This window comes from Eucyclogobius newberryi, unplaced genomic scaffold, assembly GCF_026437365.1.
Source record: "Eucyclogobius newberryi isolate DKJ021-1_F unplaced genomic scaffold, fEucNew1.0.hap1 SCAF_9, whole genome shotgun sequence".
Lineage (NCBI taxonomy): Eukaryota > Metazoa > Chordata > Actinopteri > Gobiiformes > Gobiidae > Eucyclogobius > Eucyclogobius newberryi.
The window spans coordinates 8,812,120-8,831,753 of record NW_027316532.1 but is presented as its reverse complement, the minus strand read 5'-3'; the positions used below and the strand labels follow the sequence as shown (position 1 = coordinate 8,831,753).

The 19,634-nt window shown below is 42.2% G+C and overlaps 1 protein-coding gene across 1 annotated transcript; it reads right to left on the bottom strand.

The window, feature by feature from the left end:
- Nucleotides 1-8,431: 8,431 nt before the first annotated feature.
- LOC140354387 (EF-hand domain-containing protein 1-like) lies at nt 8,432-19,156 on the bottom strand. The gene is made up of 10 exons (XM_072439383.1): nt 19,038-19,156; nt 18,137-18,358; nt 16,785-17,072; nt 12,217-12,366; nt 11,894-12,086; nt 11,020-11,243; nt 9,932-10,072; nt 9,494-9,707; nt 8,787-8,930; nt 8,432-8,609 (listed from the first exon to the last, which is right to left on the bottom strand). The coding sequence occupies exons 1-10, from the start codon at nt 19,101-19,103 to the stop codon at nt 8,578-8,580; spliced, it is 1,674 nt and encodes a 557-aa protein (XP_072295484.1). The 5' UTR covers nt 19,104-19,156; the 3' UTR covers nt 8,432-8,577.
- Between the last annotated feature and the right edge of the window lie 478 nt (nt 19,157-19,634).

The window sequence follows — 19,634 nt, the reverse complement described above, 5'->3', positions numbered from 1 at the left end:
TTGTACAGAGCTGAGAAGAGGCTGAAAATCCAGCAGGAGCTCAAAATCACCAACTCAGCTACAGTCAACAAAGAGGTGGGAAAGTGCTGGGCATCTCTGTCTGAAGAGGAGAAGGACCCGTACTTTGAACAGGCACGCAAAGTACGCCTGGAGCATGAGGCTATGTTCCCCGACTGGTCGTTCAAGGACAATTATCGCCAAAAACATAAGAAGAGGAAGATGAAAAAGGTCTGAGCTGAGCCTGCATATGGCCCCGTCATGAGGATGAGTCCATATGCACCTGATCCCTTCTATCTGGCACCATCGTACCAGCCTCAGACTGAACATGTACCAAGCTGCTGTGGACCTGATCCCTGGCACATTTTACACTCACATTCAGCTGTAGTATAGTTGTAAATATAAAGATTTATTGTAAACCTTGTGAATATAAAGATTTATTGTAAACCTTGCACATGTAATGTTTGTTGTAAACATTGTAAATATAAATATTTGTTGTAAACATTTTATATATACAATTACTGTCGGGATCACATGCAATGGTATTTATTTATTTGTCTATGGGAGTTTTTATTTATTTATAGGAGATCTTCTACTGAAAGTGTTTTTCAGACTTCCTATAAGTGATCTGTTCTTCTGTATCTACCTCTGTATCTACCTGCGTTGCACCAATGAAATTTCCCCATGTGTTTGTTGTAAACATTGTAAATATAAATATTTGTTGTAAACATTTTATATATATATAAAGATTTTTGAGCACTTATGTTATTTAAGATTGTAATTTTTCCATAGCCATCACTTCAAGAAGAATAACACCCGCTTTATGCCGATATAAATGATTGTTTTCTTGACAACTCAAAGAATGAGGATATATTTAAATACATATTACTTAACATTAGGCATTTGTTTGAAGAGTAAATTTCAAAAAACACTATTTCTTCAAGGGAAATATCAATCAATTTGTGAAATTCAATTTGTTTTTGTAACGGCCAAAATTACAACAGCTGTTGTCTCGGAGTGCAATCAAACAATGTCTATAGGGACGAGGGGCCATGTCCCAGGGTCCCCTGTCCTAAGACCCTCCTTCTCGGCCAGGAAAAAATACAAAAAACCTCCTTGGGAAAAAATAGAATCCTGGAGGAGTTCCACAGTGAAGGAGAGATCCGACTCCTTCAGAGGGACAGGCGGACGCGAGATGGACAGTGGAGCTGGAGCCACTCAGGAGGAGAACCAGTTGTTCAGGAGGAGAACCAGTTGTTCAGGATGAGAACCAGTTCTTCAGGAAGAAAACCAGTTCTTCAGGAGGAGAACCAGTTCTTCAGGAGGAGAACCTTACCCACAACTCTTATTAAAAGCAGCTTTAATTGCATTAATATGAATCATTTATTGTCTAGTTTTATCTAATTTCGTTAAATCTACTGATATAAATTAAAACATTGATTAAATACATTTTTCCAAGTCATCTCAAGAGCCCGAGCTCAGTACCTTGACTTCCACTTTGGGAACCACTGGATTTTGCATGTAAATAATGTACAATTTGGGGGCCTATGAAACAAAAAACAGGCAAATAGAGAATAGAAAATTAAATTAAAATGATTCTTTCCGGCATTCTATGAAACACTATAAATTAGTCTCAATATGTGAGTCAACATAATCACCACATAACTTTAAAGAGAAGAGCATCAAAAGTATGTACTCATGAAAGAGTACATGCACTACTGTTAACTCTTATGTCAAAACTACATTTACCTGCTGTAAAGGACACGGGCAGAGGCTAATGTTCTCAGTATAATATCCACCTCTGCTATGATGAGTCTTAAATGGGGAAATGGTGTGATGAAAATTGTAGAAAAAGCTGAAGCAACTGAAGCTTTTTCTACAATGGAACACGCCTGGACGAATGAGGGATTACACCGACGGTGTGATGAAAAGTTGAATTTATTCAAGTATGTTGTTGTTGTTGACAAGTTTGTTAAAGCTCCTCTTTAGTTTTGGTTTCTTCTGCTCTAAACAAGGCCTCCATGTATTTTCTCCTGACTTCATCTTCCTGCAGAGATAAACCATTAACAATAAGCTCATACATAACAATAAAGCAGCAACATAACTATAGATTATGGTTAGAAATGTAGCTTAAATCTTTCTTTTCTCCATATATATGAGTAAACCGCACCAGGTCTTACAGTTTGGCTTACCTGTATAAACTAGAACCTGGAAGAAACACACAAAAAAGCAGGGATTTCACAGTATTATTATGGACTTATAATATCCAAATAGCCTCAGATAAAACCTGGACTTTTGCAGACTAAAGTATACATCCCTCTGACATGACACAGGACAGACCCTCACTCTCTGACCCTACACCCCTCTGACAATTGTTTTCATGATTTAAAACATGACTACAAATGTCCTGTATTGTAAAAAAAATACTTTAAAGGATTTCATTGCATCATATTGTTACTGAATTATTCTGTATTTTCCATCCCCATTTCCTCTTCATAATTTGGGCCCACATAATGAAACAGTCTTAAATTTAAAATTCTTTATTGGGCAATATTGTCTGTATTTTTGATCGTTTAAAATTCGCTAAATATATAAATACATAATATATATATATATTATATAGATAAATATTTAGCCCTTTTAAAACCTCCACTAGAGAGCGCTGTATCCTGACAAACAAACAAAACTTCAGTCATGCTAAGCGCACTTTTGTGCAATGGAAATGAAAATGTAGGAGCTGGATGTCAGCAACCTGCAAAGTAAACGCCTCAACATTATGATGAAGTCAAAATACAGTCAACTCAAGTTAAAACTCCAACAAATAAGATCAGAAACGTTGGAAAGGTGAGGATGTCCAATAATACTGTGTACTGTGTCCATACTTTGGGGCGTAGTTCCGCCTAGTTAAAAACCCAGAAATGGTCGGACTTTTATGAGTTTAACTGAAAGTTTCTGTTCGAAAAACCAATGAAAAAGATATTGTTGGAAACTTGACAAAATAATCTTTCATTCACACTAAATGCATTTGTTATCAAACTTAAATTCGCTGTGTTATGACTTGTTGAATACAAAGAAGTGTTGAAATTGTTAGCATAGATGTTTTTATTTGAATGCTTGTTGTCAGGGTTGACGTCACGCACATAGCGACAGTGACATTAGGCACGTGACTAGTACGTCACAAAGAGCCTGACTATAAATTCAGGCCGTGAGTCCTGCATTTGCAGTCTGTCCTTCCACTTGGCTGTTGCAGTATACGATCGACACATCGACAACACTCCCGCTGTACTACAAACTACTGGCTAAACAGCTCTGTCAGTACGAGCTTAGTACATCTAGTAAGTACTCGTTCTTTGGCCCCGTTTTGGTAAATAACAGTGAAATTACCCCAAATTGCAGTGAGTTGATGAGTCAAATTGCCATCTTTTTGGTATTGTAAATAGTTTCATGTCTTACTTAAATTTACAGTAAGATGATGATTTCTAATAATACTTGGGCTTGATTTTGATACATTTCACAGCATACAGAAAATATTTTTTGTGTCTTTACAGTTCTCCATAAAGGACCATCATGGAGTCAGAGACCAGACTGGACTTTCTGGAGGTCATCCTGACGACTTCTGGATTACTGGGCCACTTTTTGGACAGCGACTGGTTGTTCCCAAGTCCTCCACCTTCTCCTGCGGCTCCTCTGGCCTCAACGCCTGAAGTCAGCGCTGAGCAGTTTAGCACCATCGATGTTGAGGCCTATTTGAACACTATGGACTATGAGGAGATTAGGTCCACTCTCATAACATCGATTAAGAGCATGTTGGAGGATCAAGGTTTGGTCGTTGATGCTGAAGTTCCAGCACTTGGTTCTGTGGGAGGGCCTTCTGCAACACCGATGCCAGCGTCCACTTCTGCACAAGAGACGCAATCAGTTGCTCACCAGCTGAGAGGCAAGCAACCTGAGGCCCACACAGTGGTTCCTCAGCAAATACACGCGCCTACCCCGGGACCGTACGCTCCAACTATGTGCATTAAGAGGCCATTAAACGCCTTCATGTTGTACAGAGCTGAGAAGAGGCTGAAAATCCAGCAGGAGCTCAAAATCACCAACTCAGCTACAGTCAACAAAGAGGTGGGAAAGTGCTGGGCATCTCTGTCTGAAGAGGAGAAGGACCCGTACTTTGAACAGGCACGCAAAGTACGCCTGGAGCATGAGGCTATGTTCCCCGACTGGTCGTTCAAGGACAATTATCGCCAAAAACATAAGAAGAGGAAGATGAAAAAGGTCTGAGCTGAGCCTGCATATGGCCCCGTCATGAGGATGAGTCCAGTCCAAACTGGACTGGACTCATAACACAGACGCACTGTACAGGAAGAGCCAGAGTCGGCTCTACCTCCTGAGGAGACTCAGGTCTTTTGGAGTGACAGGGCCACTCCTGAAGACCTTCTACGACTCTGTGGTGGCATCGGCCCTCCTGTATGGTGTGGCCTGCTGGAGCAGCAGCATCACAGAGAGGGAGAGGAAGAGGCTGGACAGAGTCATCAAGAAGTCCAGCTCCGTCCTGGGCTGTGCTCTGGACTCGGTGCATAGATTCACATCTATGCTGGACCATGAGTCTCACCCCCTGCAGGACACTCTCTCCGCTCTGGAGAGCAGCTTCAGTGAGAGACTGATCCACCCTCGATGTGCGAAGGAAAGGTTCCGTAGGTCTTTCCTTCCTGCTGCTGTCAGACTTTATAACAAAAACTGTTAGTACTGAACACTCGCAATACTGACCTAACCTAATACTGATGTGCAATTCTGTCATATGTGCAATTACTGTGAAATTCATGTGCAATCTATGTGCTGTCGTGACACATATTCATATGCAATTACTGTCGGGATCACATGCAATGGTATTTATTTATTTGTCTATGGGAGTTTTTATTTATTTATAGGAGATCTTCTACTGAAAGTGTTTTTCAGACTTCCTATAAGTGATCTGTTCTTCTGTATCTACCTCTGTATCTACCTGCGTTGCACCAATGAAATTTCCCCATGTGGGACAATAAAGGAATATCTTATCTTATCTTATCTTATATGCACCTGATCCCTTCTATCTGGCACCATCGTACCAGCCTCAGACTGAACATGTACCAAGCTGCTGTGGACCTGATCCCTGGCACATTTTACACTCACATTCAGCTGTAGTATAGTTGTAAATATAAAGATTTATTTTAAACATTGTGAATATAAAGATTTATTGTAAACCTTGTACATGTAATGATTTGTTGTAAACATTGTAAATATAAATATTTGTTGTAAACATTTTATATATATATATATAAAGATTTTTGAGCACTTATGTTATTTAAGATTGTAATTTTTCCATAGCCATCACTTCAAGAAGAATAACACCCGCTTTATGCCGATATAAATGATTGTTTTCTTGACAACTCAAAGAATGAGGATATATTTAAATACATATTACTTAACATTAGGCATTTGTTTGAAGAGTAAATTTCAAAAAACACTATTTCTTCAAGGGAAATATCAATCAATTTGTGAAATTCAATTTGTTTTTGTAACGGCCAAAATTACAACAGCGGTTGTCTCGGAGTGCAATCAAACAATGTCTATAGGGACGAGGGGCCATGTCCCAGGGTCCCCTGTCCTAAGACCCTCCTTCTCGGCCAGGAAAAAATACAAAAAACCTCCTTGGGAAAAAATAGAATCCTGGAGGAGTTCCACAGTGAAGGAGAGATCCGACTCCTTCAGAGGGACAGGCGGACGCGAGATGGACAGTGGAGCTGGAGCCACTCAGGAGGAGAACCAGTTGTTCAGGAGGAGAACCAGTTGTTCAGGAGGAGAACCAGTTCTTCAGGAGGAGAACCAGTTCTTCAGGAGGAAAACCAGTTCTTCAGGAGGAAAACCAGTTCTTCAGGAGGAGAACCAGTTCTTCAGGAGGAAAACCAGTTCTTCAGGAGGAGAACCAGTTCTTCAGGAGGGAAACCAGTTCTTCAGGAGGAAAACCAGTTCTTCAGGAGGAAAACCAGTTCTTCAGGAGGAGAAAAAGTTCTTCAGGAGGAGAACCTTACCCACAACTCTTATTAAATGCAGCTTTAATTGCATTAATATGAATCATTTATTGTCTAGTTTTATCTAATTTTGTTAAATCTACTGATATAAATTAAAACATTGATTAAATACATTTTTCCAAGTCATCTCAAGAGCCCAAGCTCAGTACCTTGACTTCCACTTTGGGAACCACTGGATTTTGCATGTAAATAATGTACAATTTGGGGGCCTATGAAACAAAAAACAGGCAAATGGAGAATAGAAAATTAATTCCAGAAAACTGGACAACAACATTCAAGTATGTTGTTGTTGACAAGTTTGTTGAGGCTCCCATTTACTTTTGGCTTCTTCTGCTCTAAACAGGGCTTCCAAAGTAGTACTGCAACATAGTACTACAATTTGGAACTACAATATCTGAAATACTGCTTATACTATAGAATACTGCTTAGACTAAAATAACTAGAACTACTGGAACTGTAAAAGTACGGAAAAATATCTACAAAACTACTAACCTGAAAGAAAAGTTGAATACACCCTGGAAACTTACAATTACTAGAATCCTAAAAGTACTACAGAGTACTAAAATGTAGTAGTACTACTACAACATAGAACTTCAACATAGTACTAAAAATACTGAATAAACTACAAGGATCATAGGATTACTAGAAATCCTACAATATAGTGCTACGTTGCCCGATGCTCTATCTCCATGGTTACGCTTTCTTTAAGACATCACAAAGCCCCCCTACAGGCTTTATGACATCACAAAGCCAGGGTACATAAGGGCCATACGCTTTGAGAGGGACTAGATTGTTTGGAGAGAGACTAAACTAGCTACACTACACACAAACCTTTGGAGAGACGAACACTTTGAGATCCTTAAATTAACACGGAGAAAAGAACATACCAGGAGCAATATGAAGACTCGAGCAGCAGGGGCCACCGCCCAAACACCTGTTCCTGCATGGATGAAAGAGAATCCTCCGGTGCAGAAGATACAGCAGTACCAGGACGTCCTGAGAGAGTACCAAGTGCAGATCCACCGAAACAAAGACCTGCATCAACTTTCATGGATCAACTTTAATTCTCAGGGAGACCAGGTACAGGAGAAGGCCACCGTCCACAACCAACAGGCGAAGGTGGAGCAGATGCACCATGTCATGCAGGCTCGGCAAACGCATGTGCAGATGTTGGAGGAGAAAAATGCTCTATACGTTTGGCTTCAAAACACCCTGGAGAAGGTTTTGACCAAAGCAAACTCCGTTCTTCAGGAAGTGCAGCTGGAGAAGCAGGACTTAAAGAAAGAGCTAAACAAGAAGGACAAGATCACGGAGTTTGGCCAGGAACTCAGAGAGAAACAGGATGAGGAGAAATATATCATCCCCAAACACACCCAAGAGGGACAACACAGGATTGATGATTACATTGGAGAGCGTTTGAAGATCAATCAAGATTTCGAGCAATATATTAACAAACAAGTGGCAGACCTCGACTTCAAAGAGGAGGATGTGAAGAACATGGAAGTCAACCAATGCGAACACGAGCCTTTGACTGAAGAGTTGGATTTGGCCGTTCAAACCGCTGAAGACCAGATTGCTTGGGATGAAAGGAGGAAGATCATTGAAATGTTAGAAGGAGAGGGAAGGACTCTAGACCTTTGTCTTCAAACCATCAATAACGTGGCTAAAAGCAGAAGAAAAGAAGAGCACGAGACTCCTTTGGAATACGTGACAAGGACAATGGAAAAGTACGAGGAGGAGAACATGGCCCTGAAGGTTCGGCTTCACGAGGCCCTTGAGAAAGCCGAAGGGAGGGAAATACTTCTGACCTCCACCACCACCAAGCTTAAAAATGCAGACGGAGAAAAACAGGCCCTCCAGAAAGAGCACTCCGCCCTTGAAGACTCCCTCAGCGTTCAGAAGCAGATGGTTTCAGAGGCAAAGAACAAAGCTCAGGAGCTGGAGAAGAAGCTGAAAGCCGAGCGAGCCAAAGTCCAAGATCTGAAGGAGAAAAAGAGCAGGAAGAAGAGGAGGTGGTGGAGGTAGTGGAAGGGCTTCAGGCTCCATCACTCCTGATGTGTCGTCGTACACGTTGGGAGTGAGAGACATTCTAATATCGTGGTTTGCCATCTTCATGTTATTGTGCGTCAGTGAGGGGCGGGGTCAACAGGGGTTTGTTTCATCTGTTTTTTAATCAATTTAATAAAAACATCAAAAACTTACTCCGCCTTCGTTATTTGTTTGTTTGTTTTCAGATTTTAAAGTGCGTTTGGGTCTGGTGTTTTTCTAATGACGACTTTGTTTCAGTGGAACTGAATCTGTGCAAACATAGAATAATCAAGACAAATATCTGCTAGAAAAGTTGATATAATAAGTTTTATTTTCTCCATAGACATTTTAAATGAGATCATTTACACTATTGAGAGTGTTTTTCAAACTTCCTTTAAGTTATCTGTTCTTTTCCTCTGTATTTACCTGCGTTGCAACAATGAAATATCCCCATGTGTGTAAAGGATTATCTTATCTTATCTTATTTTCAAGACGAGGGTTCAGCCACTGCATCGTCATCTGTAAAGATAAACAATATAAAAAAATTCTTTAAAAGGTTTGAATTTTTAATATTCTTATTTTGTGTGCCGAGTAGTTTGAATAGTTTTTTGACACAGTAAGTGCAATTTCATACTCCACAGTAAAATAACACAAATAAACGACTCTGTAAGAGCAGTGTATATTTGTTAGGCCCACCGTGTTGCTTTGTGGTGTCCATCCCCAGTCCAAAGCTCCTCCTTAGAGAGTCCAGGGTCTCGGTCGGCACCTGGCTCTGGATGGACTCCAGATGAGTTAACACATAGCGGTCAGCATCCATCAACACAAAGCGATGGCTGAACACTGGAAATCAAAAACAGTCAAATTTGCTCAATTCTATTTTATATCCAAAATCAAAAATCGGTACATAAGACAATTGTCAACATTTTCCATGCATAACCTACTCATTTAATTTCATCAAATGATATAGAATGAATGCAACCCATTTTACACTGAAGGCCGCTGTGACATGTGTAGACATCCATGGAGCTCATTAATGCTGATTTTATTAACAATAATAAAAAAAATGGGTTCAGTCTTAAGATTTAGTCAAATAATGCTTTTTAGTTTCGATTTAGTCGATGAAAGTCCTTCCTAAAATGATACCGGTAATTATATTGCATTTCTTCATTGACTTCTACCACAACTTAAAGTCTATATCATGTTCTCCTGGTTTTCTAGTTATGAAATATGAATCCCTCTGTGATGTCATCAATATGTGACGTAACATTATGAACGTCACCAAAATGGTCAAACGGGACAACTAGGCAAAATGTATAGTAAAATCTGAAATATAATCTTGTTCCCAACATTTTAGTTAAATATTTAGTCTAACTTTCACTTTTAACATGTCTAAATGACTTTACCCTCCACTGTGGAGCCCATGAAAAAGTCGGCCGGGGAGTAGAACTGTGGGTTCTCTGTGGTGGAGTCAGGTTTGGGGACGCGTGTCTTTTGCAGGAACTTCCCTCCGATTATTCCAGAGTTCCGGGTGGAGTTCTCGTAGATGCTGATCATGTCATCAGCCAGGTAGTAGGACAGGACAAATATGCGCTTATCATCAACTTCATTCTGGGATTCCTAAAATCATTTCAACAAACAATAAGATAATATTATATATTATGTAGTATGCTGTAGTTAATATGCGTTTGTCTATCTTGTGTCATTATTTATCTTTTTAGTACAGTCCTAGGTGGGTGGAGTCGACAAAAATTGTACTTAAGGAGAAGTAAAAAGTAGTGGTCAATGAAATTTTAAGTAACTTGTGTAAGTTAGTCTCACCAGTTTTGCCCAGTTAGTCTCACCAGTTTGGCCCGGTAGCGCAGGACTTTGTTGTGGTTCTCCAGCTGTTTGATCACGTTCTTCTTGGGAGGCTCTGGGATCAGGTTCAGACAGTTCTGCAAAGAGTCCTCCAGGGTTCCAAAGCCATTATAGGGAGGCGCCTCCTGCAGCACAGTCCAGTCAGGGGAAAGACTGTTATTATTTATCATTGATCATTCAGAATCATAAACTCTGAAGGGACCGTTCCACCGCTACCATGGTGACTTTTTACATGGTGTCAAAACTTAAGAAAGAAGAAGCTATGTCCAAATGTCCACACTATTCTAAACCCTCTACATAGTCCTGCATTTCTCCTCACTGTGGCTTCTGGATGAAAAAAGTCAGCAAAACTCAGATAAACATTGATTTGGTAAAAACAGCGACTTCACACCATAAACGTTTTTTTGAATAGTGTTTCATTCATAATCACAAGTCATTAGTGCTTTGTTAAAACAGTTCTTCTTCATGTAGTGTCCAGTTAAAGACCCGTCGTCATTCGCTCATTGTTTTTCCGAATCCCCCAGTGGATTGTGGTTTATACTTACCAGTCTAGTAAACCGCACCTGACACTACTTTTCAAGGTGCATTGTGGAAAATGTTGAGTGCACTACTGTTTCACCTGCCGGACATTCAAACAGCACTAAAAATGGGGTGAGCCCTAAAAAGTGCCTTATGTAGGGACCAGTGTGGACTCAGTTAGTCTCACCAACATAGCTGTGGATTTAAAAACCTCATTTTCAGGTGTCTGTGATTAATACAAGTGCCCATGGTCCCGTTTTGGTGTTTGATTTTCAACAAAAAAGTGTGATTAACTGAAAAACTGTTGGCTAATGGTAGGTAGGTGAATTTAAATTAGAGGGACTTGTTTTACAGCCCAAAATAACTCACAAGTTATAACAATAAGTCTTAATTCAATTATTTGATTAAAGTCTCACTTAAGTAACAGCTTCAAACAGAACAGTGCCTCCAGTTTGCTTGAAATGCTAAATTGCTAATGGTGATGGCTTGAACTCGTGAATGAGAACTATGACTTAGAAGAAACGGTTTCAATTGCAGTGTAGTGGTTGTGTACCTTATTCTTGTCAGCTGGCTGGGGGTCCTGGGTCGGTTCCACTGGCCTAAGCTCCATGTTGGGGAAGTGGCTCTGGTAGTAATGCCGAGTGAAGCTGTCGCAGTCACTCAGGAGGAAGTGTCTCCCCAGCAGGGTTATCCTCTGCCCGAGCTGGAAGTCCTGTGGAGAGTAGTATTCCTCCACTTCATCTTTGGACACCTCGAGGACACAGGTGGGGAAGCCGTCTGTGCAGTAAGGATAAGATATGCATTAGGACTGCATGATATGACTAAAAACAAGTACAAACAGAGTGATGGGTCTCAGTTTCATTGTCATTTTTAGGACTTTAGGCCCTTCAAAAGATAGAATAGTTTTGTTTTCAATAGCAAATTAACATGGCCATGGTCTGAAACCTGTGGAGTTCTGAATCTTCAGTCAAAGTAGAATATTCATTTGTTTGTCAAACTGTGTCACAATAAAAACAAAGATGAAAACCAGGTTCAATTTAGGACTTAACTTATAGAAGAAAAACTCCAAAGGATGAAAAAACAGTGAATGAAACTCTAGTAAGAGTACTGAGCAAAAATAAACAAATTGAACTCTATAATATAAAAACTAGCATTATTGTTTTCATTGGTTTCTGATTATGATTCTTAATGTATGTAAGTGATTGTTTGGATTGGATGTTGAATAGACTGCTGACCATGATTCTGTCGTCAAACCTCAAATCATTTTAAAGAGAACAGGGAGCTGACCATGATTCTGTCGTCAAACCTCAAATCATTTTAAAGAGAACAGGGAGCGCTTCTTTTTTCTGTGCGGACATGTTACAAACACAAGTCCAGTTGACTCCTGAAAATGTAGTGAGAACGTTGTGAGTATTAGTACATGTTACCTATGTGTGTTTTGGTCTTCTTGGGCAGCCGCTGTCTCCTCATGAGGATGGGGAAAGGGTCTCGTCCATCGTTGGCATGGTGCACCTCTCGAACCTCCACAGTGTCGTCCACCAGAAAGTAGTGAATGGTGACCGTGCGCGTCTCTCCATACAGGGCCTCAGAGTCGTCCCACAGCCCGAAGAAACGCAGTACCTGAAGAGAGAGAGAGAGGGGCGCTTTGGGCACTGAAGGAGAACATGTAGCAGGCAGGACCATGTACATCAAAAAACAAATATTATTACTGCAGTAGTCTATTATGTTGTCATTATGGTGCAGCTGATACCTTGCGGTCCATGGTGAGGAACTGGTTGACTTGTTTGTTTTCAGAGAGCGTGTTGTAGCAGGGCATGGGTTTGGTGCGCTGTGTGGTGTAGGGGTCTGAGGGCACGGGCTCCGGCATGTTCAGAATGATGCCTTCACTGGACAGGAACTCCTGGACAGATAAAAACAAGTCAGCCACAACACTAAAACTAATATTGGATATCGGTATCAGCTTAAAAACGTTATATCAGACTCTCCCAAGCGTAAGCCATGAAATTCATCAGACGTGTTCTGATCACTTCAGTGCTCAGACTGCCTTTATGCAGCTAACTCAGCTTAGCATAGACTTGTTTATAGCTGGCTGCAATAACAGCTTCACTCCTCACTTATTTTAGGTTTTGCGCGGGAAGGCGAGAGCCATCATCGCCGCTAGTACGGCTTTAATGTAATTTGTTGTCAATTAAATCAGACTTTTTATCTTAAGTGGTACTACCAGTACTACTTACACACATGTAGTACTCTTTACGTCATAAGGCGCTGGTACAGCTGGCAGCCCGGTGTAAATGCTCTCTCTTCTTTCTCATACGTATTGTGCTTTATCTCCTATATTTTGTAAATATAATTAGTATATTTTTTCTATTTTACTGTACGATAGGGACACGCGCTGGAATAGTTTTTTAATTCAACTGTTTTTGACTTTTTTCGGCTGAATTTGAGCGTTTTTCGTTGCGTTCGTCGTGTTGTTGTGACGTGAGCTAGCTCCGAGCGAGCCCACCAGGCCCCCCCCCGCGCCCTCCGGCCGCGCTAAAGTACGGCGTGTCGTCGGTACACGTTTATATACACGTTTATATGAAAGAGGAACTTCACGAACGATCGGGACACGCACTGGAATCGCTTTAAATTAACTTGTTTTGACTTTATTCGGCTGGATTGAGTGTTTTCGTCGTGTCGTTGCGATGTGTCTTGGCTCTGAGTCCCCCGGCTCCGCCCCCGCCCGGCGCTGTACCACGTTTACACAAAGGAGGAACTCATGAAACTGCGGAGAACAGTCGTCTTACCCGGAGATCGTCACGTTATCCCGGCGGACATCCTAAGGAAAACGCAACGAGGCAGACGGGCTGGACGTAAACTCCGAGAGAAGAGAGGGACAAACAGGAAGTCGGTTGTTGTTGTTGTTGTTGGTGGTGTTTTATGGCGGTTGGCATCCGAGTGTTGCATTACCGCCAGACTTTATTCCTTAGACTGTTGTTGCTGTTGTTATTGTTTTATGGCAGTCGACAGCCGAGTGTCGCATTACCGCCAGACTTTATTCCCCAGACTTTGTCGTAGTCCTAAAAGTTGTTCTTCCAGTGCTTTGACCTGGAAGAACAACTTTTAGGAAGTCGGTTCCCACCGTAGTCATGGGTAACGTGAGGTCCCTTCAAAATAAAATGACGAAAATAGCGAGCCTCATGCGGTCCCAGAGGATTTATAGGGACAGCAGCGTCTTGATTTTCACAGAGACCTGGTTAACAGCAGAAATGCCAGACTCTATTGTAGGTTTGGACAATTTTCATCTGCTGCGGGCGGACAGAACGAGAGAATGCTTGAAGAAAAGAGGTGGAGGTCTGGCGGTGTATGTGAACACGAGCTGGTCCAAACCCGAACACTGCACAGTGAGGGAGCAGCAATGTAACAAGGATATTGAACTATTGGCTATTGGCATGAGGCCATATTATCTGCCCCGGGAGTTCTCACATGTGATTTTGATCGCAGTCTATGTGGCCCCGTCTGCCAATGCTGAAAATGCTTGTGAAGCACTGCTCTCCTGCACTTGTAGGCTGCAAACACAGCATCCACAGGCTCTCTTCCTCATCTCTTCTGTTCTACCAACATACACCCAGTATGTTACCTGCCCCACCAGAGAGAATAGAACATTGGACTTGTTTTTTGCCAACACCAAGGAGGCTTATTCTTCTTCCCCCCTCCCTCCCCTGGGCAGCTCGGACCACAACCTTGTACATCTGAGGCCTGTGTATGAACCCATCGTGCGCAGGCAGCCTGTGGTGTCCCGTGAGGTGAGGATGTGGTCTGCTGAGAGCGAGGAGGCTCTGAGGGACTGCTTCAGCACCACTGTCTGGACTGAGCTTTATGACCCACATGGGGAGGACATCAACACCATCACAGAGTGCATCACGGACTACATCAACTTCTGTTTTGAGAACATTGTTCCCTCCCGGACGGTGCGGTGTTTCCCAAACAACAAGTCATGGATTAACCGTGAACTGAAGGCTCTGCTGAAGGAGAAGAAGAGAGCCTTCAGGTCAGGGAACAAGGAGGAGCTGAGGACTGTGCAGAAGGAGCTGAGGAGGAAGATCAGGCAGGCTGAGGCCGGCTACAAGAGGAGGATGGAGGAGCAGCTGCAGCAAAAGAACATTCAGGGAGTGTGGAGGAGCCTGAAAACCATCTCGGGCTTCAAAATCCCCCCTGCCCAGACAGAGGGGGATCTACAGTGGGTGAATGATTTAAATGCTCACTTCTTGAGGTTTGATCGGTCACCCGCCCCTCCCCCTGCACAGCTGCATGCTCCCTCTTCCACAGCTGGACAATGCCCTGCATCTGTTCCTCTTCGCTTATCTGCCCCGGACCATCAGCTCCCCACTTCGCCTGGACTCACCCATCCCCCCAGCACACGGTCCCCCTGCCAACCACTGACTGTCACAGCAGCACAGGTGAGGAGTGAGCTGAAGAGGATTAAAGTGAGGAAGGCAGCAGGACCTGATGGCATCAGCCCCAGGCTCCTTAAGTCCTGCGCAGATGAACTGTGTGGAGTTATGGAGCATGTCTTCAACATGAGCCTGAAGCTGAGGGTGGTACCACAGGTCTGGAAGACCTCCTGTCTGGTACCTGTGCCTAAGACACCGCGCCCCAAAGACCTCAACAGCTTCAGGCCAGTGGCTCTCACGTCCCACCTGATGAAGACACTGGAGCGGCTAGTCCTGGACCACCTCCGCTCCACCGTGAGCTCAGCCATGGACCCGCTGCAGTTTGCATATCGGTCTGGCATCGGAGTGGAGGACGCCGTCATCTCCCTGCTGCACCGCTCTCTCTCTCACCTGGAAAAGCCTGGCAGCTCTGTGAGGATTCTGTTCTTCGATCTTTCCAGCGCCTTCAACACCATCCAGCCGCTGCTCCTGAGGGACAAGCTGGAGACGGCTGGTGTGGAGTATGACCTGGCAGAGTGGATCCTGGACTACCTCACAGACCGACCCCAGTTTGTGAGAGCCCGGAACTGTGTGTCTGACACTCGGACCTGCAGTGTGGGGGCGCCCCAGGGCACTGTCCTCGCGCCCTTTCTCTTCACCCTTTACACTGCAGACTTCAGACATGACACGGACAGCTGTGTCCTGCAGAAGTTCTCTGACGACTCTGCCATCATCGGACTCATCACGGACGACGATGACGCGGAGTACAGAGGACTGGCGCAGGACTTTGTGGACTGGTGTCAGCGGAACCACCTCCTCATCAACGCGGGGAAGACCAAGGAGATGGTGGTGGATTTCCGCAGACGCCACCCCACTGCCCCCTCACCAGTGAACATCCAGGGACGGGACATTGAGAGAGTGGACTCATACAAGTACCTGGGTGTTCATCTGAACCACAAACTGGACTGGACTCATAACACAGACGCACTGTACAGGAAGAGCCAGAGTCGGCTCTACCTCCTGAGGAGACTCAGGTCTTTTGGAGTGACAGGGCCACTCCTGAAGACCTTCTACGACTCTGTGGTGGCATCAGCCCTCCTGTACGGTGTGGCCTGCTGGAGCAGCAGCATCACAGAGAGGGAGAGGAGGAAGCTGGACAGAGTCATCAAGAAGTCCAGCTCCGTCCTGGGCTGTGCTCTGGACTCGGTGCAGGAGGTGGGGGACAGGAGGGTCCTGGCTAGATTCACATCTATGCTGGACCATGAGTCTCACCCCCTGCAGGACACTCTCTCCGCTCTGGAGAGCAGCTTCAGTGAGAGACTGATCCACCCTCGATGTGTGAAGGAAAGGTTCCGTAGGTCTTTCCTTCCTGCTGCTGTCAGACTTTATAACAAAAACTGTTAGTACTGAACACTCGCAATACTGACCTAACCATGTGCAATTCTGTCATATGTGCAATTGCTGTTGGAATTCATGTGCAATTCATGTGCAATTACTATGAAATTCATGTGCAATCTATGTGCTGTCGTGACACATATTCATGTGCAATTACTGTCGTGATCACATGCAATGGTATTTATGTATTTATTTATTCATTTGTCTATGGGAGTTTTTATTTATTTATAGGAGATCTTCTACTGAAAGTGTTTTTCAGACTTCCTATAAGTGATCTGTTCTGTTCTTCTGTATCTATCTCTGTATCTACCTGCGTTGCACCAATGAAATTTCCCCATGTGGGACAATAAAGGAATATCTTATCTTATCTTATCTTATACACATTGTACTTTTACGCAAGAACGCAGACACTCACAATGGCTTCAGCCATTGCCCATGATCTAGTTTTATATATTATATAAAATAATAATATATAAAAATGTTCTTGAGTCCGTCTGTATTAACACTGTACCTTGGTAAAAGCGTCACAGTCTGTGATGTGGTACTTGACTCCATACACCTCCAGGTCCATAGCCACATTCAGGTCCATCCAGGTGTAATACTCTCCAAATTCGTTCTTGGGCAGGCGTTGGCGCTTGATGCGTTTGCCCTGTGGTATCCCAGAATTCTCCACGGCTGGCTCAATGATGGACATGGTATCGTCCTCCAGGAAGTAGTACATGACCACAGAACGAATCCTGTAGTGCTCCTCTGGGGAGAACAGGACGTCTTCTGTGAAGTACGCATTGAAACGCAGCACCTGAAAGAAAAGAGAGGCGAGAGAGCAATTAGCAATTAACAGCACAATCAACAGTGATTGTCCTTCATTACTATGTCTGTTCCTTCAAAATAACAACTTTGATTTTTTTTTAAATAAAATCACAAGCTTTGTGAAATCGTTGACAAAGATTAAAGACACATACTTTATTACACTGAGCCTATTTATGAACATGAATAAAATAAAGAAATAAAAGCGTTTAAATGTGCTTGATTCCTAACTAGAAAAACTGCTAGCCCTGAACATGTGCAATACTGAATTAACCATGTGCAATACCTGTAAATAAGAGTGTTCTATTTTGTTTTTATTCAGTTTACTTACCTGCTAATAGTATTACCTAGTCTTGTGCTAGCTATTTTTACTTTATTTTAATTTATTTTATTCTATAATCATTATTTTATTATCTTATTTTTATCTTTATCTTTTTATTTGTATCTATTTTATTTATTTCCCCCCCTCCATTCCCTATTAAGATAGGAGAGGAGTTTTTGTTAATAAGAGTTTTTTGTTTTTGTTCATAAGAGTTCTATTAAGAGTGTGTTTTTGAAACTTCCTATAATCTGTCCTTTCCTCCTGTTTCTACTGCGTTGTAACAACGAAATTTCCCCTTGTGTGGACATTAAAGGATTATCTCATCTTATCTTAACTTATCTTAAATACAGTACTTACAAGAACATCACAATTACAACTGTGACTTCAGTTCTATACTCCTATTCAATCATATAAAAAATGACATTGTTTCTGCATCAGATGTTGAAATTGAACTAGAAGAGCAATGAAGCTAATGAGGTAGTTATGTGTTTACTCCTAACCATTATTAAAAATAAAAACAACTGATATTATTATATTATACCAACTATTATACCTCCAGATTTGTTTTCCTTGCAATTCATTTTAAAATATTCCAGTCCCAGCAGCAGGACAAATTGGTAGATGCTGAATAGAATTCATATTGGACAATTTTGGACACAATGGACATTTTTTCCAAAATGTTTCTGCTCTGTTCATGACTCCCACCCTCCATATAAACTGTGGGTGTCCTGTACCTTCTTGTCCAGCGCCACATGAGCAGGCACAAAGTCCTCACTCTGGGGGGTGTCATAGGTGTCGTAGGAGGCCTCAGGTTCTTGAAGGGGCAGCTGGTTGACCTCCTGTAGCCTGAGCTGAGTGGACAAGAGGGGGCTCTGGCCGATGCCTATGGTGGGCCGGCGAGGCAGAGTGTAGCCATTATTGTAAGCCAAAGTCTGAGGCCGGTGGAACGCTGACTTCTGTGGAAGGAAACAAAGCACAGCCATGGATGGAAAAAGTGGGAAAAGTAGTAAATACAGCTCATATTAGTCAGATCACAATATAATCATAAAGACTTAAGATATTATAATCATGTCATATACAATTACAGCCAGCAACAATAAGAACAATTCACTCTGTTCACTCTCTGACAGTCGCACTCACACAACATGTACAATATGACAGTAAGTCACATCTCAAACAGCAATCAGCATTTCATTATTATTATATAGATTTTTCCCCCACACAAAGGTAGTTTATCACCAGAACAATAGAAACTATAGGAGAAATTGTGGGCTTAAGTGAATGAACCTTATAGTTAACTAACCTTAAGTTCATAAATTCATCAATATTGTGAGTGACCGCGTTGTTTCTTGATACAAGCTAGAGAAGTCGCACTCAATGAAAGCTAAACTCTAATAACAGTGCCACTGTCTTGGCTAACGTTAGAAGAAGAAAAACAAAAGTTCATATGATAAAGAAGACGGAATTAGCGTTAAAGATAAAATGACAAACACTTTGCTAACACTAAAGTTCGCCTGTCAGTTAACTTATGTGTGACTGTGAGACTGAAACATCATTATTCAAGGGTTCTGAGCAAATGGACACCGACCTAGACATGTTCGATCAATTACTACAAGGTTTTTTGTTTGGTTTTACCGTTACATCCTGAAAGGTGTATCCAGGCAGGAAAGGCAGCCCATGACTGCTCCAATTCCACGACATTTCTTCTTTCTCAGATTTGTTCTTCCCGCCGCGTCAAACTAAAGAAATAAGACGAATAATAATAATTGATTTCAACTTGTTTTTGGTGAAATGTATTGTAAGTATCTTTTAACGCTACGCTCTGTAGAACAGCTGAGCGAGGGAAGTTTGTGCGTTGCCCGGGAAACGTCACGATAGCAGACATCAAACTTTATGTAAAAAAACAACAACAAAAACATGTATACTTACTCATGTCAATGCCATGGAATGGCCACTTGTTTAAAAATGTAATTAGATTAAAAAGAATATATAGACACTCATTCCTCATTGCTTTTAATGCATAACATGTACCGAATCCAGACACGAGAGGGCGCCAATGAGTCATACTGCTTGACTGGTCAGCAGAGTAACAATATTTTGTGTAAAAATGTTTATTTGTTGCCTTTTTATTTTAGTCCTCTGTCAGTGATGCAACCTAAACTTCATCTTTTATAGTCCCCACCATGGACAGTCGTTTTATCTTTTTTCACGGGTCAATCCAGGTAAGGGGGA